This window comes from Carcharhinus amblyrhynchos, unplaced genomic scaffold, assembly GCF_965287045.1.
Source record: "Carcharhinus amblyrhynchos unplaced genomic scaffold, sCarAmb.v2.hapA chromosome_122, whole genome shotgun sequence".
Lineage (NCBI taxonomy): Eukaryota > Metazoa > Chordata > Chondrichthyes > Carcharhiniformes > Carcharhinidae > Carcharhinus > Carcharhinus amblyrhynchos.
The window spans coordinates 429818-455953 of NW_027649862.1; the positions used below are offsets into that span (position 1 = coordinate 429818).

At 51.7% G+C, this 26136-nt stretch overlaps 1 protein-coding gene across 3 annotated transcripts in view; it reads right to left on the minus strand.

Moving 5' to 3' along the window:
- Positions 1-20518, minus strand: part of ints3 (integrator complex subunit 3) — a 254467-nt gene extending 233949 nt beyond the window's left edge. For all 3 annotated transcript variants that reach the window (XM_080183026.1, XM_080183027.1, XM_080183025.1), the window contains exons 1-7: positions 20333-20518; positions 11608-11691; positions 9441-9524; positions 6955-7068; positions 5531-5615; positions 4115-4181; positions 1475-1619 (exon numbers count right to left, since the gene is read on the minus strand). In XM_080183026.1, coding sequence (XP_080039152.1) covers positions 1475-1619; positions 4115-4181; positions 5531-5615; positions 6955-7068; positions 9441-9524; positions 11608-11691; positions 20333-20407 — 654 coding nt within the window. In that variant the 5' untranslated portion in view covers positions 20408-20518. The remainder of the gene's footprint in view (positions 1-1474; positions 1620-4114; positions 4182-5530; positions 5616-6954; positions 7069-9440; positions 9525-11607; positions 11692-20332) is intronic.
- Positions 20519-26136: the final 5618 nt, after the last annotated feature.

Here is a 26136-nt window from a genome sequence, read left to right on the forward strand (position 1 = left end):
GAGTGCAGAATGTAGAGATACGATGGACAGCGAGAGCCTTTTCCCTCGGATGGAGATGGTGAGCACGTGGGGACATAGCTTTAAACTGAGGGGTGATATAGGACAGATGTCAGAGGTAGGGTCTCTAACTCAGAGCAGAAAGGGCAAGGAATGCCCTGCCTGCGACAGGAGTGGACTCGCCAACATTAAGGGCATTTAAATGGTCATTGGATAAACATATGGATGATATTGGAATAGTGTAGGTTAGACGGACCTTAGATTGGTTTCACAGGTTGGCGCAACATCGAAGGCTGAAGGGCCTGTACTGCGCTGTAATGTTCTATGTTCTATAAGTAAGGCTGACATTAACACTGCAATGAAGTTACTGTGAAATCCCTTGTCACCACAGTCCAGCGAATCTTTGGGTCAATGCAGCAAACCAGCACATCTTTCAGAATGCAGGAGGAAACCAAAGCACCCGGAGGTGTCTTTGGACACTAAGGAGTAACTTAGCATGGCCATTTCTCCTAAGCTGCACATCTTTGGACACTAAGGGGTAATTTAGAATCACAGAAACCCTACAGTGCAGAAAGAGGCCCTTCGGACCATCGAGTCTGCACCGAACACAATCCCACCTAAGCCCTACCCCCGTATCCCTACACATTATACCCACTAATCCCTCTAACCTATGCAGCCCTGGACACACTAAGGGGCAATTTCTTAGCATGGCCAATCAACCTAACCGCACATCTTTGGACATTTTGGGAGGAATTTAACATGGCCATTTCCCCTAACCTGCACATCTTTGGAATGTGGGAGGAAACCCATGCAGACACAGAGAGAACATGCAGACTCCACACAGACAGTGACCCAAGCAGGGAATTGGATCCGGGTCAAAAGAACAAACAAAGAACAACACAGCACAGGAAACAGGCCCTTCGGCCCAACGAGCCCACGCCGCCATCTTAACAATGTATTTTTCCTACACCTCCCTTGACCCGTCCCTGGCACTGTGAGGCAGCAGTGCTATCCCACTGTGCTGCTCACTGCAGACTCTTAAAACACCCTCTGAAATGGCCAGTCAAGCTGCTTAGAGATGAGTGATAAATGGTGGCCCAGCCAGCAATGCCCACATCCCACAAAAGAATAAAGAACAGACAGCTAGTGTGTGTAGCATGTGGTAAAGTGCACACAACTCGACAAGTGTTCACCAACCCCAAGGGCATGATTACACACAGAGGGAGAAGACAGAGTTCAAACTCTTTACTCTTCACCTATGACCGTTAACCCCTTGGGGAACTGCTGGCCACGGGATGAGGACCTATGCTGCCTTCTGCAGGTGAGCAGCCAGAACCTCTGGTCATTGTGGAGCTGTGAACTGACAAGGCGTGTGTCTGAACATAAGAGGTGCAGAACATGACAGAGAGGCAGCACTGCCCGTCTCCTGAGTGTCCGCAGTACGGAGAATCCGGCTCAAACCACTCCCTCCACTCACCTTCTCCCGGAGCAGCGTCATGCAGAAGTCCACCTCCTTCTGTCGGAGCGACTGCAGCTGGGGGGTCCCGTGGTGGTCCACAATCAGACGCAGGTATGTGTAGATGATCATGGCAATCAGCATGTTACTCTTCAACACCCACTCCCTGAAAGACAGGCACAGCTTAACGCGGTGAGCCGGGTACAAGAGCACTGGGACTGCCCCCCCCTCCCCAACTCTCCCCCAACACTGCCCCAAACCAACAACCTCCCAGAGAGCTGGGTACAGGAGCACTGGGACTGCTCCCCCCTCTCCCCCACACTGCCCCAAACCAACAACCTCCCAGAGAGCTGGGTACAGGAGCACTGGGACTGCCCCCCCCTCCCCAACTCTCCCCCAACACTGCCCCAAACCAACAACCTCCCAGAGAGCTGGGTACAGGAGCACTGGGACTGCCCCCCCCTCCCCAACTCTCCCCCAACACTGCCCCAAACCAACAACCTCCCAGAGAGCTGGGTACAGGAGCACTGGGACTGCTCCCCCCTCTCCCCCAACACTGCCCCAAACCAACAACCTCCCAGAGAGCTGGGTACAGGAGCACTGGGACTGCTCCCCCCTCTCCCCCACACTGCCCCAAACCAACAACCTCCCTGATAGAGAGCAGGGTACAGGACTTCCCACACCTCCCAACGCTGCCCCAAACCAATACTCTCTCTGATAGAGAGTGCTGTTTGGTGAATTAAATGCTTTGCCACCTGTGAGTGGTGTTTGAGAAGAGTCAGAGTCAGAGACATTTATAGCAGGGAAACAGGCCTTTCGGCCCAACGCCTCCATGCCGTGTTTCCTACTCTGAACTAGTCCCATTTGCCTGCGTGTGGCCCCACCTCCCTCTAAATCTTTCCCATCCACGTACCTGTCCGAATGTCTTCTAAATGTTGTCCTTGCCCCCGCCTCTACCACCCCCTCTGGCAGCTCATTCCCCACACACACACCACCCTGTGTGTGGAAAATGTTACCCCTCAGGTTCTCCCCTTCCCTTCTCTCCTTAACCCTCGGCCCTTTAGTTTTGGGCTCCCCCCCTACCCCAGGGGAAACACCCCGGCGATTCACCTGATCGATGCCCTGCGTAATTTTGTGTGTGTGTGTATGTGTACGCCTGTGTGTGTGTATGCCTGTGTGTGTGTGCATGTGTACAGGCATATGCCTGTGTGTGTGTGCCTGAGAGAGTGTGCACACACACACACCTGTGTGTCCACAAGTGTGCTGGGGTGAATTATGTTGTTTAAACGCAGCGAATTGTTGTGAAGTGGAAGGCACAGGCTAAACGGGCGGTGGATGCAGATTCACTAGGAACAGTTGGGGGTGAGGGTGGAATGGAGGGAGGGGGGATATGGGAACAGGGTGAAGAGAAGTGCTGCTGTATCTGATAATGGGTCTCTAATATATTCAGTCTGCCTCGGTTCAGAGGAACAAGCCTGCTTTGTGGACCATCACCAGTCAGTGTCGGCCTTGGCTGGGCTGCCTACAGAGATCGAGTGCTGCAGCAAGCAGGAGCGAATCAGTGCTGTTCTCCCCGGCAGCCCCTCTCCCCTCATGGCTGCTGCAACACTGAGGGCACTGTGACACTTCAGCACAGTCCTCCTGGGGCTGTGAGGTACAATCACTGTGCAATGACAGAGAGGGCAATAACAGAGCAGAGACTGAGGGAGGAGAGAGAAGAGAGAAGCAGTTGCGAGCAGGAAATACCATTCCACCCTCACTTCCCAGTCTTTCCTGACTGCCTCTCTCTCAATTATACCAACCCCCTTGTTGACTGTATCCAAATGTTCTCTCATTCCCACTTTGTAATCCCCCTCAAACCAAGGAGGTGTCCTGTATTCCCCTCCTGAGGATTTCCTACTCTGTCTGTAAATACCACATATTTACCCTCCAAATCCCCCTAACCTGAACATCTTTGGAGACTAAGGGGCAATTTAGCATGGCCAATCCACCTAACCTACACATCCCAGGATACTCAGGGGTAATTTACCACAACCAATCCACCTAACCCGCATGTCTTTCGGATTATGGGAGGAAACCAGAGGAAACCCACGTAGACAGTGACCCGAGCCGGGAATCAAACCCGGGTCCCTGGCATTGTGAAGCAGCAGTGCTAAACCACTGTGCTACCAAAGCAAACACACACTCTCCCTACCTTTCTCTCCCGCTCCTCTGGACATCACCAAGAGAAGGTTGTGGAGGCCGGGTCATTGAGTGTATTTAAAACAGAGATAGATAGGTTCTTGATTGGTAAGGGGATCAAGTGTTACAGGGGGAAGGCAGTAGAATGGGGATGAGGAGCATATCAGCCAGGTTTGAATGGCAGAGCAGACTAGACAGGCCAAATGGCCTAACTGTGCTCCTAATTGTGATGATATTTTAACAGCTATAGATCTATAAAGCTAGTAATATCACCATAAAGGAATCAAACGCTCCGAGGACAGGTACAGCACGGGGTTAGATACAGAGTAAAGCTCCCTCTACACTGTAAGGAGAGTGCCATTCAGTCACAAGAGTCTCTGCTTTCCCTCCTGCACTGCTTTCTATCTGGATAAGCCAGCAGCCACGTTATCACTCCGGTGTGCAGCATGGTGAGCTGCCTGGTGCTCAGTTCACTCTTACCTTTGCTCGACCAGGATCTCAAGCACATTCTCTGCCAGCCAGATATTCTTCGGAGTCACATCTCCTCCTGTGGGATAAGAAACATCGAGAGGGGTCACAACCCTAATCACAGGTTGTCCATGATGTGGAGGATGCCGGCCTTGGACTGGGGTAAACACAGTAAGAAGTCTCACAACACCAGCTTAAAATCCAACAGGTTTATTTGGAGTCACGAGCTTTCGGAGCGCTGCTCCTTCATCAGGTGAGTAGAGAGATAGGCTTCAAAAACAAGGCATATAGAGGCCAAGAGACAATTACAGGACAATAAACACAGCGTATAGAGGTCAAGACACAATTACACAATGATGGCTGGAATGCGAGGTCTTTGCAGGTAATCAAGTCTTTACAGGTACAGACAATGTGAGTGGAGAGAGGGATAATCACAGGTTAACTGAATTGTCTCAAGCCAGGACGCCTAATGTTCTGGGGACCCGGGTTTGAATGCCGCCACAGCAGATGGTGGAATTTGAATTCAATAAAAAAAATCTGGAATTAACCGTCTACTCATGACCATGGTCAAAAAAACCCATCTGGTTCCCTTTAAAGGGAGGAAATCTACCATCCTTACCCTGGTCTGGCCTACATGTAACTCCAGAGCCACACAGCAATGCGTTGAATCCGAACTGCCCTCTAAGAGCAACTAGGGATGGACAATAAATGCTGGCCAGCCAGTAACACCCATGTCACTGCTGCCACATAGCACTAGGGACCCAGGTTCGATTCCCAACTTGGCTCACTGTCTGTGTAGAGTCTGCACACTCTTCTCCTCCACGTCTGCATGGGTTTCCTCCAGATGCTCCAGTTTCCTCCCACAGTCCAAAGATATTTGGGTTAGTTGGATTGGCCGTGCTGAATTCTCTCTCAGTGTCAGGGGGACTAGCTTGGGTGAAGAAATAAAGTTATAGGAATAGGGCCTGGGTGGGATTATGGTCACTGCAGACACGACAGACCGAGTGGCCTCCCATTGTACAGGAGAGATATTATAATTCTAAATCCACCTAACCCGCACATAGCTGGAGCGTGGGAAGAAACCCACGCAGATACGAGGGAGAACATACAGACTCCACACAGTGACCCAAGCTGGGAATCGAACCCAGGTCCCTGGCACTGTGAGGCAGCAGTGCTAACCCACTGTGCCACCATGGTATAAGTACTTGCAGCATTATTCCAGCAATGAGTCACTAACCATGCAACAAACGCAACAAAAGCGACAAAAGCAGAAAGGCAGAGGGTAAAGGGACAAAAGATGAAGAAGTGTGTCAGTCATGAATAAATAGTGCTGCAGCCTGTCGCGGAGAGAGCAGACAGAACACACTCGATTAGAGAACAGAAAGCCTGACAGCCTCCCCATCCCATCTCAGAGGAAGAGATACTCACCAGCAATTTGCTTCATTAAGGTCATACACACCCCATCTGCTCCCAACACAGCATTCTTCACAATCTCTCGCACTAACCACACCAACTGGGGACAAAGCAGAGAAAGAATTCTCACACCTCTGTCAACACGTTTGGATATTACTGCAACCAATTCCTTCTGCTGCTAGCTCGCATGCTGAGGAAGCAGCAACAGCAGAATGCTGTTTTAACATTCAAGACATTTGAGATTTGGTAACAACGATCTCCAGCTGCAGACCCGTCCCCACCAGTACTGTAACCCAGTGTTATACAGGGACAGGCCCGTCCCCACCAGTACTGTACCCCAGTGTTATACAGCGACAGACCCGTCCCCACCAGTACTGTACCCCAATGTTATATAGCGACAGACCCGTCCCCACCAGTACTGTACCCCAGTGTTAAACAGGGACACACCCGTCCCCACCAGCACTGTACCCCAGTGTTATAGTGACAGACCTGTCCCCACCAGTACTGTACATAGAACATTACAGCGCAGAACAGGCCCTTCGGCCCACGATGTTGCACCGACCAGTTAAAAAACAATGACCCTCTAACCTAAATCAATCCCTTTTCATCCATAAACCTATCCACGGATCTCTTAAACGCCCCCAAACTAGGCGCATTTACAACTGCAGCAGGCAGGGCATTCCAATCCCTCACCACCCTCTGGGTAAAGAACCTACCCCTGACATCCGTCCTATAACTACCCCCCCTTAATTTAAAGCCATGCCCCCTCGTGCTAGCTTTCTCCATCCGAGGAAAAAGGCTATCACTATCCACCCTATCTAAACCTCTAATCATCTTATATGTTTCAATAAGATCCCCTCTTAGCCGCCTTCTTTCTAGCGAAAACCACCCCAAATCCCTCAGTCTCTCCTCATAGGACCTCCCCTCCATACCAGGCAACATCCCGGTAAACCTCCTCTGCACCCTCTCCAAAGCCTCCACATCCTTCCTATAATGTGGGGACCAGAACTGTACACAATACTCCAAGTGCGGCCGCACCAGAGTTGTGTACAGTTGCAACATGATGATACCCCAGTGTTATAGTGACAGACCCTTCCCCACCAGTACTGTACCCCAGTGTTATACAGGGACAGACCCGTCCCCACCAGTACTGTACCCCAGTGTTATAGTGACAGACCCGTCCCCACCAGTACTGTACCCCAGCGTTATACAGGGACAGACCCGTCCCCACCAGTACTGTACCCCAGTGTTATACAGGGACAGACCCGCCCCCACCAGTACTGTACCCCAGCGTTATACAGGGACAGACCCATCCCCACCAGTACTGTACCCCAGCGTTATACAGCGACAGACCCGTCCCCACCAGTACTGTACCCCAGTGTTATACAGCAACAGACCTGGTAGAGACATGAGTGTTTGGAGTGCTGTACAAGCCTCACCTGGATTCTGACCGTGTCCTGAAGTTTCAGATATTTCTCCATCAGCAGCTGATTAATCTTAATTAAAATAAGGTTCATGCCATCTCTGCTCACCAACATCAGATCCCGGTAACACTGCAACACAAAGTCAAACAGCACTGTCACACCCTGTAGACAAGAATAACTCCCACACACTGCAGGACATGCATCCATATAGTCAATGTGACCCAGCTGTTACAATGCAGAGGATAATAATTGATAGTCAGAAGCTTTCTTCCCCCAGGGTGGAAGAGTCAATTACTGGGAGGCATGCGTTTAAGGTGCGAGGGGCAAGATTCAAAGGGGATGTACGAGGCAAGAGTTCCACACATTCCCCACTCTCTGGCTGAAGAAATTCCTCCTCATCTCTGTTTTAAAGGATCGTCCCTTTAGCCTGAGGTTGTGCCCTCTCTGGTTCTAGTTTTTCCTACTAGTGGAAACATCCTCTCCACGTCCACTCTATCCAGGGCCTCGCAGTATCCTGTAAGTTTCAATAAGATCCCCCCCCCTCATCCTTCTAAACTCCAACGAGTACAGACCCAGAGTCCTCAACCCGTTCCTCATACGACAAGCTCTTCATTCCAGGGATCATTCTTGTGAACCTCCTCTGGACCCTTTCCAAGGCCGGCACATCCTTCCTTAGATATGGGGCCCAAAACTGCTCACAATACTCCAAATGGGGTCTGACCAGAGCCTTATACAGCCTCAGAAGTCCATCCCTGCTCTTGTATTCTAGCCCTCTCCACATGAATGCTAACATTACATTTGCCTTCCTAACTGCTGACTGAACCTGCACATTAACCTTAAGAGAATCTTGAACAAGGGCTCCCAAGTCCCTTTGTGTTTCTGATTTCCTAAGCATTTCCCCATTTAGAAAACCCATTTCCCATTTGAAAACGGGACGACTCTTTAAAACAGAGATGAGGAGGAATTTCTTCAGCCAGAGAGTGGGGAATCTGTGGAACTCTTTGCCGCAGAGGAGGCCGGGTCACTGAGTGTCTTTAAGACAGAGATAGATAGGTTCTTGATTGTCAAGGGGATCAAAATTACAGTGAAAAGGCAGGAAAATTAGGGTGTTAGGGTGGCACAGTGGTTAGCACTGCTGCCTCACAGGGTGGGGGAAACTGGGTTCGATTCCTGGCTTGGGTCACCATCTGCGTGGGGTTTGCACGGGTTTCCTCCAGTTTCCACCCACAGTCCGAAAGACGTGCTGGTTAGGTGCCAAATTCTCCCTCAGCATACCTGAACGGGCGCCGGAGTGGGGCAACTTGGGGATTTTGACAGCAGCTTCATTGCAATGTTAATGTAAGCTGATTTGTGACACTAATACGTAAGCTGTAACCTTCCCCCACCCTCCCCAAACACGTGATTGAATGATGGAGCAGGCTCAATGGGCCGAATGGCCTTACTCTGCTCCTCTATCTGACGGTTTTCTTGCATGGAATTTACCGGGCTGCAGCTGATCATCGGCCCCTCAGGGCTCCCTCCATTCTCCTGAAGTCAGTGTGAGCAGCTGCTTAATGCACCCATCCCCAGGCTCAATCAAATTAAACCCCGGAGATGGCTGCTTCCAGACTCTTAATGATGGAGTTAACAGAATTAAACTGCACTCCACTCCATGCTTCTCGCTCCCCGGGCTCTGTGCAGACAATAACCCCTCCAGGACCCCGCACGCCTAGTTTCTTTATTCAAAAGATGTTAATTTTTTAAAACGAGAGAAAACAAAGTAACGACTACGGCAGCTGATGCAAAATCTACTGAAGTCTTTAAATAACAAAAGGCAGAGGTGGGGGAGAGAGAGAGAGTAAGGGATATGGGTGGAGGGCGAGGCAGGGTCACGGTATTGAATTTGCTGATCAAAATGAATGGGGCAGCAGGCTCAAAGGGCCAAATGGCCGACAGTTAGAATCCCTGCAGTGCAGAAGGAAGCCATTTGGCCCATCGAGTCTACAGCGACCGCAATTCCAGTCGGGCTCTGTAACCCCATGCATTTACCCTGCTAATCCCCACTCAAACTAAGGGACAATTTAGCACAGCCAATCCACCTAACCCACACATCTTTGAACATTAAAGGGCAATTTAGCATGGCCAATCCACCTAACCTGCACATCTTTGAACATTAAGGGACAATTTAGCATGACCAATCCACCCTAACCTACACATCTTTGGACACTAAGGGGCAATTTAGCATGGCCAATCCACCCTAACCTACACATCTTTGGACACTAAGGGGCAATTTAGCATGGCCAATCCACCTAACCAGTTTATTAAATCAGAAAGCAAAATCCAATGCCCTTGCCAAGTCCACAAAACCCAAGTGGTTGCCATAAGCACGGGGAGTTGGGTCCATTACTGGGCTTGGGCTCTGTGCAGAGAGGAGCAAACACTTGTGGAAAGGTTCAGGCTGCGGCTCAGAATGGCACAGAAGCGGGTGAACAGAACCAGCGAGGGGCTGCTGAATGACTCACCCTCTGTGCCTGCGAGGGCTCTGTTAGAATCAGCGTTAGAAGTCCCAGACAAACCTCCTCGTGCTGCTGCGCACCTTTACAGACCTTTCAGGAAGAGAAGGAGAAAGAGAGTGAGTTCCGTTAGATTTGGATAAGGAGCGACATTAAAACTGACACTGACCCCAGAGCGGCAGAGATATCGACTGGCTCCTCCTGACCAGGGAACCTGATAACCCATTCCCTGCTCGGAAGGGGTCTGGGCAAAGAGATTTCAACGTAGGCGTGACCCCTTCCCCACCCAGCACAGAACTGATGCTGAATTAGCAAGTTTCACCTCCCCCCGGCCCACCTCTCCCAAGGAACGGACAGAAGAGGGAAAGGGTCATGGAGTGGTGCTGGCCACACAGAGGGGCAGAGACCAGCCCCGAGGTCAGGGCTCACAGAGATGAACCCCAAACTCAGAGGGGAACGAGAGCCTAGCCCCGAAGGTTGTGGGGGCGGGAGTCAGGAAGATGAGCCCAGAGGGAGGGGTAGGAACAGATTCAAGCCCCCAAGTTGGGAGGGGGAAATGAGAGACAAGTCCCGAGATTGTGGGGTGGGGGTTGGGACGATGAGTACACTAAGAAGTTGTCTCACAACACCAGGTTAAATAAAGTCCAGCAGGTTTATTGGGAATCAACAGCTTTCGGAGCGCTGTTTCTTCATCAGATGAGTGAGTACTTGCATTCACAAACAGCACATATACAGACACAGACTCAATTGCAAGATAATGGTTGAAATGCAAATCTTTACAGGGAATCCAGTCTTTACAGGTACAGAAAGCGCAAGTGGAGAGAGGATTAAGCACAGGTTAAAGAGATGCGTTCCCTCGGTAACAGGCCATTGCCTATTACTGAGGATACTCGTATCAAAACCGCCCCTCCAGGAATTCAGTTAGAGATTCCTTGGGGAACACAGAGGGAGGGGAGGAACCGAGATAAGCCCCAGACTGTACAGGGGAGAGAAATGGAGATGTAACCCATGTTTGGGATGGTGGGGGGGTGGAATTGGAGACAAGCCCCAGATTGTACAGGGGACAGAAATGGAGACGCAACCCAGGTTGACCCAGATGCAACTCCTCAGGCTGATTCCGGGACTGATGTACGAGGAGAGATTGACTTGGTTAAGATTGTTTTCACTGGAGTTCAGATGAATGATGGGGGAATCTCATAGAGATTTATAAAATTCTAACAGGACTAAACAGGGTAGATGTTGCCGATGGTGGGGGAGTCCAGAACCAGTGGGTCACAGTCTGAGGAATCGGGGTTGATCATTTAGGACGGAGGTGAGGAGACATTTCTTCACCCAGTGAGCCTGTGGAATTCATTCCCACAGGAAGGAGTTGATGCCAAAACATTGAATGTATTCAAGAGATGGCTGGATATCGCACTTGGGGCGAACAGGATCAAAGGTTGTCGGGAGAAAGCAGGATTAGGCTATTGAGTTGGATGATCAGCCATGACGGTGATGAATGGCAGAGCAGGCTTGAAGGGCTGAATGGCCTCCTCCTGCTCCTATGTTCCACATTTATGTTCCCATGTTTGGGTTGGGGGGAGGAATTGGAGACAAGTTCAGGTTGTTTGGGGAGACAGGGGGAGAAAAAGGAATTTGAGTCCAAAGTCAGGCAAGGTGGGTGGGTGTGGGTGTGGGGGGGAGCACAGTTATGACAGTCAGCGGATAGACAGATACTGTGGACCAAATCTTTGTGTCGGTTAGATGGATTAGCCACGGAAAACTGTGAGTTATGGGGGTTAGGGGGAGTGAGATACTCTTTGAGGTGCAGACTCGATGGGCCGAATGGCCCTCCTCTGCACTGCAGGGTTCTATACTAAGCAATGCAGACAGGAATGGAGCAGTGCAGATGGGGAAAGATCTGTCTGTGGGACACACAGTATGGGTGGGATACAGGCAGGGAAGACCGCTGCACTAAAGCCGGTGGCAGGAGAGCAGGCCGAGGGGCTGGGAGGGCAGAATGGGGACTGCAGCGCCACCACTGACAGGGGGGTACAATTACAGCGTGACAAATTTACATCATGTAATTGTTGACGTACGATTTTTTTTAAATTGGGAAAAACACAGAAGTGTGAAGACGACTGCGATTTTTGTCAGACTGTTGATAGGTATTGATAAAACTCTGCCAGACACTTACGTGAGCGTTCAATGCATCATTGGCTTCTCTCTCCGACACTCCATTAATCATTGGTGAGATCACATTTAAACACCTCTCCAGTTTCTAAACGACAACAGAAAGCAATAAGAAAACAGAGTGAATGCTCCTGGTTAGTGAAACGGGATTACTGCGCTGGGCAGAGAAGGGCAGAACTAAAGTTGGGGAGGGGGGGGGGGGGCAGAGTGGAATCAGGACAAAGCCACAAATGACACATCACAACATTCAAAGGATTACAACCCCTCTGCACATTCAGCACTGACAACAATCTAAATATCACTGCAGTTTATAGGAGGTAATGGCCTCATGGTATTTTCGTTAGTCCAGAAACTCAGCTAATGTTCTGGGGCACCCGGGTTCGAATCCCACCATGGCAGATGATAGAATTTGAATTCAATAAAAAATATCTGGGATTAAAAGTCTACTGATGACCCATTGTCGGAAAAACCCATCTGGTTCACTAATGTCCTTTAGGGAAAGAAATCTGCTGTCCTTACCCCAGTCTGACCTACATGATTCCACAGCCACAAAATCCTACAGTGCAGGAGGACATCATTTGGCCCATCGAGTCTGCACCGACAACAATCCCACCCAGGCCCTATTCCCATGCATTTACCCAAGCTAGCTCCCCTGAACTAAGGTTCAATTTAGCACGACCAATCCACCTAACCTGCACATCTTTGGACACTAAGAGGCAATTTAGCATGGCCAATCCACCCTAACCTACACATCTTTGGACACTAAGGAACAATTTGGCACGGCCAATCCACCCTAACCTGTACATCTTTGGAGCGTGGGAGGAAACTAGAGCACCCGGAGGAAAGCCACACAGACACGGGGAGAAGGGGCAAACTCCACACAGACAGTGACCCAAACTGGGAATCGAATCTGGGTGTCTGACACTATGTGGGTATGCCAGCGTTGGACTGGCGTAAACACAGTAAAAAGTCTGACAACACCAGGTTTTAGTCCAACCGATTTATTTGATAATAGACTCACAAACTTTCGGGGTTAGTCCCTTCGTCAGGTGAATGGAGAGTTCTGGCCTCAGACAGAGCATATAAAGCACAGACAGTTTAGAGATTACTGATTAGAATGTGAATCCTTACACCTAACCTGCAGTTCAAGACCTGAAGTGGCTGACAATGTGAGTGGAAGGAGCACTGATCACAGGTTACAGAGATGTGTATTGTCTCCAGACAGTACAGTAAGTGAGGTTTTGCAAGAACCTTGGAGAATGCTTACCCGAAGGTCAGAGGCTGAATGCCCATGACCACTGAAGTGTTCGCCAAGGCGGCCTTCACGACACACGACAGCGCAGAGTCGCTGAACAGAGACTGATAGCCAAGTTCCGCACACATGAGGACGGTCTCAACAGGGATCTTGGGTTCATGTCACACTATCTGTAACCCCCGTGACTTGCCTGGATTTGCAAAACCTCACTTACTGTACTGTCTGGAGACAATACACATCTCTTTAACCTGTGATCAGTGCTCCTTCCACTCACATTGTCAGCCACTTCAGGTCTTGAACTGCAGGTTAGGTGTAAGGATTTGCATTCTAATCAGTAATCTCTAAACTGTCTGTGCTTTATATGCTCTGTCTGAGGCCAGAACTCTCCATTTACCTGACGAAGGGACTAACCCCGAAAGCTTGTGAGTCTGTTATCAAATAAATCGGTTGGACTAAAACCTGGTGTTGTCAGACTTTTTACTGTCTGACACTAACCACTGTGCCATCCCAATGTGGGTGACTCTCAGCTACCCTCGGGCAACTAGGATTGGGCAATGAATGTTGGACCAGTTGGCGACACCACATCCCACAAATGAACAGATATTAAAAAAAAGTCCTGGCCATGCTTGGACAGAGGATGTTTCCCTCACAGACTTAATCTCGGAGTGTTTAGTACATTGATTGGGGTGCACCGGACTGTGAGAGTCAAAGCTCCTCCATTGCTTCTACCGACTGAAAGGGACTGGGCTGGATTTCTGCTTTCACACTGCTCCAGGGAATCAGCTCCATCCAGGTTACCTGGTGTATTCTCAATCCCCTTTTCCTGTGACAGTTCCACACCAACTCCACAGATTTGAGAACATAAACCAGGCTGACAATGCCTGCCAGAAGCAGGGAGCGCCACACCGCGGGAGGGCCGGCGCCGAGGGAGCGCTGCACTGTCAGGGTTCCAGTTATGCGTTACTATCAGGATAAACTACCCCTGTCACATTGCATAAAGATAAATCATTTCCCTGCCTCCGTGTTTTCGAAACCCCTTTATCGTCTTAAATACGTTAATCTCCAAAACTCAGTGGCATAACCTCTCTGCATCCTGCAAATCTAACCCTGCAAAGCTGTGCCCCCAGGGAATCCATACTGGCACACCAAGTCCAGGCCCCTTTACTGAGGGTGCAATCGAGGGGGTCGTCTGTCCTGACTGTCTGTGTCTCTACCACAGCCACACTGGGGGCTGGGGGTCCATGGTGAGGAACATGCGGAGTCCAAGGGCATCACTAAGATCTTTCAGTCCCTGTTGGGCACCACAGGGGCTGGGGTGTGTTATTCAGCTCTTAAATCACGTTTTGGTTTACTGCTCGAGTTACATCCCCTCCCTGTCCACAAAGGGGGCTATCACTCCCTCCCCCAAAACCCTCATATAGGTTTGATTCCAAAGAGCGTAAAATGTTGTGTAACTCTGAAATACATACGCCCTCAATCAACATCACTGAACACAATGATCCGGCCATTATCACCCTGATGTGGTGCTTGCTGCGGCTGGGGAGGTGGGGGGTAGCAGCACTAGGGACCCGGGCCACTGTTTGTGCAAAGTCTGCAAATTCTCCCCATGTCTGTGTGGGTTTCCTCTGTGTGCTCTGGTTTCCTCCCACAGTCCAAAGATGTGCAGGTTAGGGTGGATTGGCCGTGCTAAATTGTCCCCGAGTGCCCAGGGCAGTAGCAGGGTAAATACGTGGGGTTACAGGGATAGGAACTGGGTTTGATTACTGTCAGTGCTGGGCTTGACGGGCTGAGTGGATTCCATGATTCTCTCAGTCTGTTTCCAGCCCTGACTCCCCTCTTTCCCTTGCGGAGATGTGAGCTGGCAATCCAGAGGCACGCAGTGATGTGCTGAGGGGGTCGTGCACTGCTGGAGGTGAGGTGATGCCACACCGAGAGACTCTGTCTGCTCACTCAGATGGCTGAGAAGGATTCTGTGGTGCACTCCGAGGAAGAGCAAGGGTGGGAGGCTCGCTGGGGGGAATGAGGGGCAGAGAGGGAGTTGTCTGCCGAGTGCGGGGAGAAGGTATTTCAATGTTTCAGTCTTTATCACCCGGCTGTGCAGAAATTAGCTGCTGCAATCCTGACATTATACCAGGGAGAAATTACTTCATTGGCTGTGAGGCATTCAGGAACATCCTGAGGGGGTGAAAGGCGCAATAAAAATCTAATTAAAAAAGCTGGTGAAAACAGACACAGCAACAACTGTCATGGTGCGGCGCTCCCTTGGCACCGACCCTCCCCACAGCGCGGCGCCCACCCTCCCACAGCATGGCGCCCCCTCAGCGCCAACCCTCCCCACAGCGCGGCGCCCCCTCGCACCAACCCTCCCCACAGCGCGGTGCTCCCTCGGCACCGACCCTCCCCACAGCACGGCGCCCCCTCGGCGCCGACCCTCCCACAGTGCGGCGCTCCCTCAGCACCGACCCTCCCACAGTGCGGCGCTCCCTCGGCACCAAAGGAAAACAGAGAACTACGGAACTGTTAGCCTGACATCAATAAGAGTGAAAATGCTAGAATCTATTCTGAAGGTTGTGCTAATCATTTGACAATCGTGATCTGATAGGGCCCAGTCAGCATGGATCCCTGAATGGGAAATAATGTTTGAGTAATGAGTTGGAGCATTCTGAGGGTGTGACATACAGCATGGAGAGGCAACGGCAGTCAGAGGTGTGCAAGTTAGGTGCCATCATGCCAGGGGTGAGACGGTGGCACAGTGGTTAGCACTGCTGTCTCACAGCGCCAGAGACCCGGGTTCGATTCCCGGCTTGGGTCCCCGTCGGTGTGGAGTGTGCATGTTCTCCCCGTGTTTGTATCGGTTTCCTCTGGATGCTCTGGTTTCCTCCCACAGTCCGAAAGATGTGCCCGTTTGGAGGGATTGACTGGATCAGAGTGTGGCGACAAGGGGAATTTCATGGTAACTTCATTGCGGTGTTAATATAAGCCTCACTCGTGACTAATAAATAAACTTTAACAATCATACAGTGCAGGAGGAGGCAGGGAGGGTTGTGAATCTGTGGAATTCCCTGCCCAGTTGAGGCTACGTCATTGAATGTTTTTAAGGCAAGGATAGATAGATTTTTGAACAGTAAAGGAATTAAGGGTTATGGTGAGCGGGTGGGTAAGTGGAGCTGAGTGCATGAAAAGATCAGCCATGATATTACTGAACGATGGAGCAGGCTCGAGGGGCCAGCTGGCCCACTCCTGCTCCTAGTTCTTATGCAGGCCATTCGGCTCTTCTGATCTGCATCAACTCCAATCCCACCCGGGTCCTATCCCCATTACCTCATGCATTTACACTAGCGAGCCCCCTGACACCAAGAGGCAATTTAGCACGGCCAATCCACCTAACCTGCACATCTTTGGACTGTGGGAGGAAACCCACGCAGACACGGGGAGGGGGGAGGGCGAGCCTGCAGAATGCGTTCAGTGACCCGAGCCAGGAACCGAACCCTGGTCTCTGGCGCTGTGGGGCAGCAGGACTAACTGCTGTTCCAGAAGGACGTGAAAGCTTGGACAGAGTCCAAAGAAAGTTCACCAGGATGTTGCCCCGGTCATGAGGGTGTTGGCTGCGAGGAGAGGTTGGATAAACTAAGATTGTTTTCACTGGAAAGACGGAGATTGAGGGAGAGACCTGATAGAGGTCTACAAAATTCTGAGATGGGGAGGACAGTCAGAGGCTTTTCCCCAGTGCGGGAGCGTTAATTATAAGGGGAGGGGGCAGCACAGGCTCAAGGTGAGAGGGGGAAAGTTTAAGGGAGAAGTGTGGGGAGAGGTTTTCCACACAGAGTGGTGGGTGTCTGGAACATGCTGCCAGAGGTGGTGGAGGAAGCAGGCACATTAGCAACATTTAAGAGACATCTTGATGAGTACATGGATAGGGAGGGAAGAGAGGGATACGGACTGAGTAAGGGCAGAAGGGTTTTTTTTTAGTTTAGGCAGGGATCATGGTCAGCACAGACCAGGAGGACCTGTTGTTACGCTGTACTTTTCTTTGTTACATACTGCCATAGATTAAGGATTGCTCAATAGACAGGAAACAGGGATAAACATTCTTACATTGGTAGGCTGTGACTGGTGGGGGTGGGAGGGATACCACAAGGATCAGTATCCGGACTCCAGCTGTTCACAGTGATTTTAGACATGGGAAACGAATGCAATATTTCCAAGTTCTTGGGTGATACAAAACTAGGCAGGAAAGGCGTGTTGTGAGAAGGATACAAAGCAAGAGAACGATCCCAGGAATGAAGAGCTTGATGTATGAGGAGTGTCTGAGGAATCTGGGTCTGTACTCAACAAAGGATAGTACAGCACAGGAGCAGGCCCTTCGACCATCCAAGCCCGCACTGATCAACTGCTTAGATACCTTTATTGTCCACATGTCTATCCAGATAAGTTATAAATGTCGCCAATGTATCTGCCTCAACCACCTTACTTGACAGTGCATCCCAGGCCCCCACCATCCTGTGTAAAAAAGCTTCCCCCGCACGTCTCCATTGAACTTTCCCCCCTTATCTTGAACTTGTGGCCCCCAACCTTGTAATTGCCATTTCTGCCCTGGGGGAAAGCTTCCAACTGTTCCCCGCTATCTATAACTTCACGAACTTCTGTCAGGTCACCCCTCAGCTTCTGTCTTTCCAGGGAGAACAATTCCAGTTTATTCAATCTCTCCTCATAGCTAATACCCTCCACACAAGGTTGACATCCTGGTAAACCTTTTCTGTACTCTGTCCAAAGCCTCCACATCCTTCTGGCAGTGTGGCAACCAGAATGGGAAACAGTATTCCAAATGCGGCCTCACCAATGTTTTATATAACTGGAACACAATTTGATTTGTCACATGTATTAACACACAGTGAAACGTATTGTTTCTTGCACACTATACAGACAAAGCATACCATTCATAGAGAAGAAAAGAAGAGAGTGCAGAATGTAGTGTTACAGTCATAGTATGTGTAGAAAGATCAAGTTAATGCGAGGTAGGTCCATTAAAAGTCTGACAGCAGCAGGGAAGAAGCTGTTCTTGAATCAGTTGGTACGTGACCTCAGACTTTTGCTCTTTTTCCCGACGGAAGAAGGTGGAAGAGAGAATGTCCGGGGTGCGTGGGGTCCTTAATTATGCCGGCTACTTTTCCCGTGGCAGCGGGAAGTGTAGACAGAGGCAATGGATGGGAGGGTGGTTTGCGTGATGGATTGGGCTACATTCACAACCTTTTGTAGTTCCTTGCAGTCTTGGTCAGAGCAGGAGCCCAGACCAAGCTGTGATACAACAAGAAAGAATGCTTTCTGTTGTGCATCTAACTTTTACACTCGATGCCCTGGCCAATGAAGGCAAGCATACAGTATGCTTTCTCCACCACCTTGTCCACCTGTGCTGCCACTTTTAAGGTCTGTACTCCCAGATCTCTGTCTGTCTTTGCTCCTGATGGTTCCATTTATTGTATAGCTCCCATCTGAATTGTATCAAAATGCATAACCTCGCATTTGTTCAGATTAAATTCCATCTGCCATTTCTCCAAACAATTTTCCAGCCTATCTACATCCTGCTGTATTCCGACAAGGTGGAGATCTCATTGAAACTTACAGAATACTGAGAGGCCTGGATAGAATGGACGTGGAGAGGATGTCTCCATTACTGGAAGAGACTAGAACCAGAGAGCACAGCCTCAGAGTAAAAGGATGGCCCTTTAGAACCAAGATGAGGAGGCAATTCTTCAGCCAGAGGGTGGTGAATCTGTGCAACTCATCACCACAGAGGAGGCCAGGTCATTGAGTGTCTTTAAGACAGAGATAGATAGATTCTTGATTGATCAGGGGTTACAGGGAAAAGGAATCAGGCATGATCGAATAGCAGGTCAGAATTACAAAGTGGGCAGAACAACAGCAGGTGGAGTATAATACAGGAAAAATGTGAGGTTATCCACTCTGGTAAAAGAAAAATATTTCTTAAATGTGAGAGATTACCAAGTCTAGATGCACAGAGGGATCTGGGCGCCCTTGTCCACACATCACTGGACATTCCCATACCCTGCCGAATAGTGCTGCACCCCCCTTGGCGCCGACCCTGCCGCATGGCGCTGCGCCCCCTCAGCGCCGACCCTGCCGCATGGCAGCTCGGCGCCGGCCCCTGACGGCGCGGGGCCCCCTCGGCGCCGGCCCCCGACAGCGCGGCACCCCCTGACGGCGCGGCGCCCCCTCGGCGCTGGCCCCCGACGGCGCGGCGCCCCCTCGGCGCCGACCCTCACGGCGCGGCGCTCCCTCGGCGCCGACCCTGACGGCGTGACGCTCCCTCGGCGCCGACCCTGACGGCATGACGCTCCCTCGGTGCCGACCCTGACAGCGTGACGCTCCCTCGGCGCCGACCCTCACAGCGCGACGCTCCCTCGGCGCCGACCCTGACGGCGCGACGCTCCCTCGGTGCCGACCCTGACGGTGTGGCGCTCCCTGAGCGCTGACCCTGATGGTGTGGCGCTCTCTCAGCGCTGACTCTGATGGTGTGGCGCTCCCTCAGCGCTGACCCTGATGGTGTGGCGCTCCCTCAGCGCTGACCCTGATGGTGTGGCGATCCCTCAGCGCTGACTCTGATGGCGTGGCGCTCTCTCAGCGCTGACCCTGATGGCGTGGCGCTCCCTCAGCGCTGATCCTGATGGCGTGGCGCTCCCTCAGCGCTGACCCTGATGGTGTGGCGCTCTCTCAGCGCTGACCCTGATGGCGTGGCGCTCCCTCAGCGCTGACCCTGATGGCGTGGCGCTCCCTCAGCGCTGATCCTGATGGCGTGGCGCTCCCTCAGCGCTGACCCTGATGGTGTGGCGCTCCCTCAGCGCTGACCCTGATGGCGTGGCGCTCCCTCAGCGCTGATCCTGATGGCGTGGCGCTCCCTCAGCGCTGACCCTGATGGCGTGGCGCTCCCTCAGCGCTGATCCTGATGGCGTGGCGCTCCCTCAGCGCTGACCCTGATGGTGTGGCGCTCCCTCAGCACTGACCCTGACGGCGTGGCGCTCCCTCAGCGCTGACCCTGATGGTGTGACACTCTCTCAGCGCTGACCCTGATGGTGTGACGCTATTAATTGCAGAAATTTTAACTTAACCTCAAAAAGAAAAATTATATTTGATATGTTAATTTTTCTAAAGGAAATTTTTAAAAAATTATTTTAAAAAAACTAAATTTAAACTTGAGGAAAAAAAATTTTCCCTCAAATTTTGTGGCAATTTTAATAATAAATGTTGGAAATAAAAGGGGATATTTAACCCTTTAGTTGCCCTCTGTCTCTGACAGGTTGTCTGAAGGGGTGGGTGGACGCGGTCACTTTAAGTGCGGCCTAGCAGAGGGTGAAGCCTGCGGGTGGTAGTAGTCCCCCTAGCCGGGCCACAGGCGCCTCATCCCGGGCACGGCTGGCGGTCCATCACCCCCTCCCTCTTCTCGACCCGGTGCTCTCACCTCTTCCAGCTCGTCCTTGGCGTCCAAGGCGTTGGAGGCCAACAGCCTGCCCTTGTTTTTGAGCGCGGCCTCCATGGGGGAAGGGACGGGGGTGGGGGGGCTCGTCAGCCCGGGAAAAGGAATCACCTCAGCGGCCGAGCGGGCGGCGGCGACATGGCGGCGGACGGGCGACGACACTCCATTCAAGCCCGCCGACAGCCGGAAGTACCCGCCCCACTCCGGTCTGACTGACAGCATTCTTCGCCAATCACCGCCGCACTTCCCGCGTGATTGACAGGCTTTCTCGCCAATCACAGTCGGACCGGATGTCCCCGGCCACCAGAGCCGGATTGACATCTCACTGGTCCAATCGAAAGGGGAGTCGGCCGTTTGATTGACAGGTGGCCCAGAGGATGAGGGCGGCGCCGCAGTCCAGGTGCTGGTCCATTGTGACCTCACCTGCTCGACTGACAACTCTCTTCGCCAGTCATCGCCGCACTCTCCACCTGAGTGACAGCCTCTTTCACCAATCACAGTCGAACCGGATGTCCATGGCGCCTAAGACCTGATTGACAGCTCTCTGGCCCAATCGGAAGAGATGTCAGTCTTTTGATCGACAGGTCGTCCAGCGGTGGGGAGGGCGGCAGCGCCGTAGTCCAGGTGCATTTTGACCTCACCTGCTTGACTGACAGCACTCCCCCGCCAATCACCGCCGCGCTCCCTGCTTGATTGACAGGCCCACCCCCCCAATCAGCGGATGTTCCCCGGCCATTCCCGCTGATTGACAGCGCACTGGCCAATCAGGAGGGGCGACCACCCTGCCAGAGGGCGGGACAAACGCCCAGGTGACGGCTCACCTGACTGAGTGACAGCCGCCAGCGCCAATCGGCGGCGGGAAAGGGCGGGCGCACTGAAAGGCGGAAGTGCCTCCAGCAAGGACAAGTTGTTGTTATTCTTTTTGTTGTTGACATTTTCTCAATGAATGAGAAGCTGTGTCTGGGACCACAATCTTTGGCAAGTTGCCCAGGGACATCATATCTATTACTGTAATTGTACATTCTGCACCCTCTCCTTTCTTTCTTCCCCCTACATACTCTATGAGCGGTATGCTTTATCTGTCCAAGAATCATAGGATCTGTATCATGCAGACACAGGCCCATAAGCCTGCACCGACAACAATCACACCCGGACACATCACAACAAACACACCTCGCTGCCTTGCTAAGTTCCCTGACACCAAGGGGTAATTTAGCACGGCCAATCCACCCTAACCTACACATCTTTGGACATTAAAGGGCAATTTAGCATGGCCAACCCACCTAACCCGCACATCTTTGGACACTAAGGAGCAATTTAGCATGGCCAATTCATCTAACCTGCACATCTTTGGACTGTAGGAGGAAATCCACGCAGATACAGGGAGAACATGCAGACTCCGCACAGACAGTGACCCAAGCTGGGAATCGAACCCGGGTCCCTGGCACTGTGAGGCAGCAGTGCAAACCACTGTGTCACCATGGCACTTGGTATCCTGGTTCCAGCTCTGGATCTCCTACATGAATAGCACTGTGGGTGTACCTACACCACATGGGGACTGCAGTGGGTTCAAGAAGGTGACTCACCCATCACTTTTTCAAGGGGCATTTAGCGATGGGTGATAAATGGCAGGCCTGGCCAGAAATGCCCCACAACTCCAGGAAGGAGTGAGAAACAGACCAGAGTACAAAGACAAGTGTTCTCCATGTCCACTTTGGCGGGAGTCAGAGCTGACCTGATGCCATGTCTTGTCTCCTTTGCAGATTCCTTTGAAAGGCCTGTCTCATTCTCAATAAAAGCAAATCATACAGATGCTGGAATCTGAAACCAAGAGAGAAAATCGCTGGAAAATCTTCGCAGGTCTGGCAGCATCTGTAGGGAGGGAAAAGAGCTAACGTTTTGAGTCCAGACGACCCTTTATCAAAGCTAAAAGGCACAGCAAGTAGGAGATATTTACACTGGTGGGTGAGGGAATGAAAGATGAGACCAAGTGTAGACTGGGTGATCGCTTTGCTGAGCACCTTCGGTCTGTGCGCAATCTGGACTCTGACCTTCCCTGTCGCTTGCCCATTTTAACACACAATCCTGCTCCCATGTCCACGTATGTGCATGGCCTCCTGCAATGTTCCAGTGAAGCTCAACACAAACTGGAGGAATAGGTTCTCACCTTCCAGCTGGACACGTTACATCCTTCCCGTCTCAACATCCAAATCAATAAGTTCAGATGATTTCCTCTACCCCACCTCGACCCCTTTGTTTGATTTGATTCATTATTGTCACATGTACTGGGATACAGTGAAAAGTATTGTTTCTTGTGCGCTGTACAGACAAAGCATACTGTTCATAGAGTACATAGATTCGATTTATTATTGTCGCATGTACTGGGATACAGTGAAAAATATTGTTTCTTGTGCGCTGTACAGACAAAGCATACTGTTCATAGAGTACATAGATTTGATTTATTATTGTCGCATGTATTGGGATACAGTGAAAAGTATTGTTTCTTGCGTGCTATACAAAGCATACCGTTCAATGGAGTATGTAAATTTGATTCATTATTGTCACATGTATCGGGATACAGTGAAAAGAATGGTTGCTTGCGCGCTACACAGACAAAGCATACCATTCATAGAGTACATAGATTCCTTATTGTCACATGTATTGGGATGCAGACAAAGCATACCATTCATAGAGAAGGAAATGAGAGAAATGTTTTCGTTTATTTTTTAGCGGTGCCTGAATTTTCATTTCTTTATTGTCTTTCATTCCACTTCCTGCCCCACTCTTTCCCCCTATTTTATCCCCTCTTTTCTTACCTTTCCTCGCTCTGCTTCCCCTTTTTCTCAATTTTACCTCTCTCCCGCCCAGCTACTCTCCTCCTCCCACATCTTCCTCTGTCACAGTTTACTCTCTGATTCCAGCTTCTCTGGTGCTTGCCCTTCTATTCTCTCTCTGGGCTGCCATTAGCAGCCTTTCCCCTGGTTCCTGTGGCTTTGTCTCATCTTTCATTCCCTCACCCCGCAGTATGAATATCTCATGCTTTCTGTGCCGTTTAGCTTTTACAAAGATCGTCTGGACTCGAAACGTCAGCTTTATTCTCTCCTTCCAGATACTGCCAGACCCACTGAAATTTTCCAGCACTTTTTCCTTTGCTGTCTCATTCTAACATTGTGAGGAGCCTGTTCTCCTTCGATTAAAACCTGAGTCAGGCTCACCAAAGGGAATCAGACTGTCACAGCCAGAGGAACAGTTAACAATCGCCCACAGCCACAAGGTTCAGGAGATGATTTCTTCAGGAGAGGCGAGCTGAGCCGGTTCCCCCCTCCGCCACCCGGGCTCAGAGCCTAACACTCTCGCCTCCCATGACCGGGAGGCCGAGTGTTCGAATCTATCTTCAGAGACTACGGGGCCTAATCCAGGCTGACGTGGCAGGAGTTGGGGGTGGGGGGGGTTAAGCATGGCAGTGGGGGAGGGGAGACATGGGCAGGAAGGGAGAGAAGACATGGGAGAAAAAGATGGGGGGGGGGGAGAAGATCAATGGTGGGGGGGGCAGGGCAGTTGGAGACATTGGAAGGGGATTGAGGTTTTTTTTATTCGTTTGTGGGACATGGGTGTCGCAGGCTGGACCAGCATTTATTGCCCATCCCTAGTTGCCCTTGGAGGGGCAGTTGAGAGTCAACCACATTGCTGTGGCTCTGGAATCACGTGTAGGCCAGACCGGGGTAAGGACAGCAGATTTCCTTCCCTAAAGGGAACCAGATGGGTTTTTCCGACAATGGGTCATCAGTAGATTCTTAATTCCAGATCTTTTTGATTGAATTCAAATTCCACCATCTGATGTGGCGGGATTCGAACCCGGGTCCCCCAGAACATTAGCTGGGTTTCTGGATTAATATTCTAGCGATAATACCACTGGGCCATTGGCTCCCCATGGAGAGGATGAGGGGAGACGAACCCAAGCTATAAGAGTGTCATCTCTCAGTTGGGGTGGGTTTGCCAGCTCAGATTGTGTGGCCTGGCTGGAATTTGGTGCAGACAGATTCCCTCGTACTTTGTACTCTGAGGGAGTCTGGCACCTGGTAATATGGTACACCCTTACCCTCTACCCCCCCGTCCCTGAGGGTAATACGGTACACCCTTACCCTCTACCCCCCGTCCCTGAGGGTAATACGGTACACCCTTACCCTCTACCCCCCGTCCCTGAGGGTAATACGGTACACCCTCACCGTCTACCCCCGTCCCTGAGGGTAATACGGTACACCCTCACCCCCTACCCCTGTCCCTGAGGGTAATACGGTACACCCTCACCCCCTACCCCCGTCCCTGAGGGTAATACGGTACACCCTCACCGTCTACCCCCGTCCCTGAGGGTAATACGGTACACCCTCACCGTCTACCCCCGTCCCTGAGGGTAATACGGTACACCCTCACCCCCTACCCCCGTCCCTGAGGGTAATACGGTACACCCTCACCCCCTACCCCTGTCCCTGAGGGTAATACGGTACACCCTCACCGTCTACCCCCGTCCCTGAGGGTAATACGGTACACCCTCACCCCCTACCCCCGTCCCTGAGGGTAATACGGTACACCCTCACCGTCTACCCCCGTCCCTGAGGGTAATACGGTACACCCTCACCGTCTACCCCCGTCCCTGAGGGTAATACGGTACACCCTCACCCCCTACCCCCGTCCCTGAGGGTAATACGGTACACCCTCACCCCCTAACCCCCGTCCCTGAGGGTAATACGGTACACCCTCACCATCTACCCCCGTCCCTGAGGGTAATACGGTACACCCTCACCCTCTACCCCCCGTCCCTGAGGGTAATACGGTACACCCTCACACCCTCACCGTCTACCCCCGTCCCTGAGGGTAATACGGTACACCCTCACCCCCTACCCCCGTCCCTGAGGGTAATACGGTACACCCTCACCCCCTAACCCCCGTCCCTGAGGGTAATATGGTACACCCTCACCGTCTACCCCCGTCCCTGAGGGTAATACGGTACACCCTCACCCTCTACCCCCCGTCCCTGAGGGTAATACGGTACACCCTCACCGTCTACCCCTGTCCCTGAGGGTAATACGGTACACCCTCACCGTCTACCCCCGTCCCTGAGGGTAATACGGTACACCCTCACCGTCTATCCCCGTCCCTGAGGGTAATACGGTACACCCTCACCGTCTACCCCCCGTCCCTGAGGGTAATACGGTACACCCTCACCCTCTACCCCCGTCCCTGAGGGTAATACGGTACACCCTCACCGTCTACCCCCGTCCCTGAGGGTAATACGGTACACCCTCACCCTCTACCCCCGTCCCTGAGGGTAATACGGTACACCCTCACCCCCTACCCCCGTCCCTGAGGGTAATACGGTACACCCTCACCGTCTACCCCTGTCCCTGAGGGTAATACGGTACACCCTCACCGTCTACCCCTGTCCCTGAGGGTAATACGGTACACCCTCACCCTCTACCCCCGTCCCTGAGGGTAATACGGTACACCCTCACCGTCTACCCCCGTCCCTGAGGGTAATACGGTACACCCTTACCCTCTACCCCTGTCCCTGAGGGTAATACGGTACACCCTCACCGTCTACCCCCGTCCCTGAGGGTAATACGGTACACCCTCACCGTCTACCCCTGTCCCTGAGGGTAATACGGTACACCCTCACCATCTACCCCCGTCCCTGAGGGTAATACGGTACACCCTCACACCCTCACCATCTACCCCCGTCCCTGAGGGTAATACGGTACACCCTCACCCTCTACCCCTGTCCCTGAGGGTAA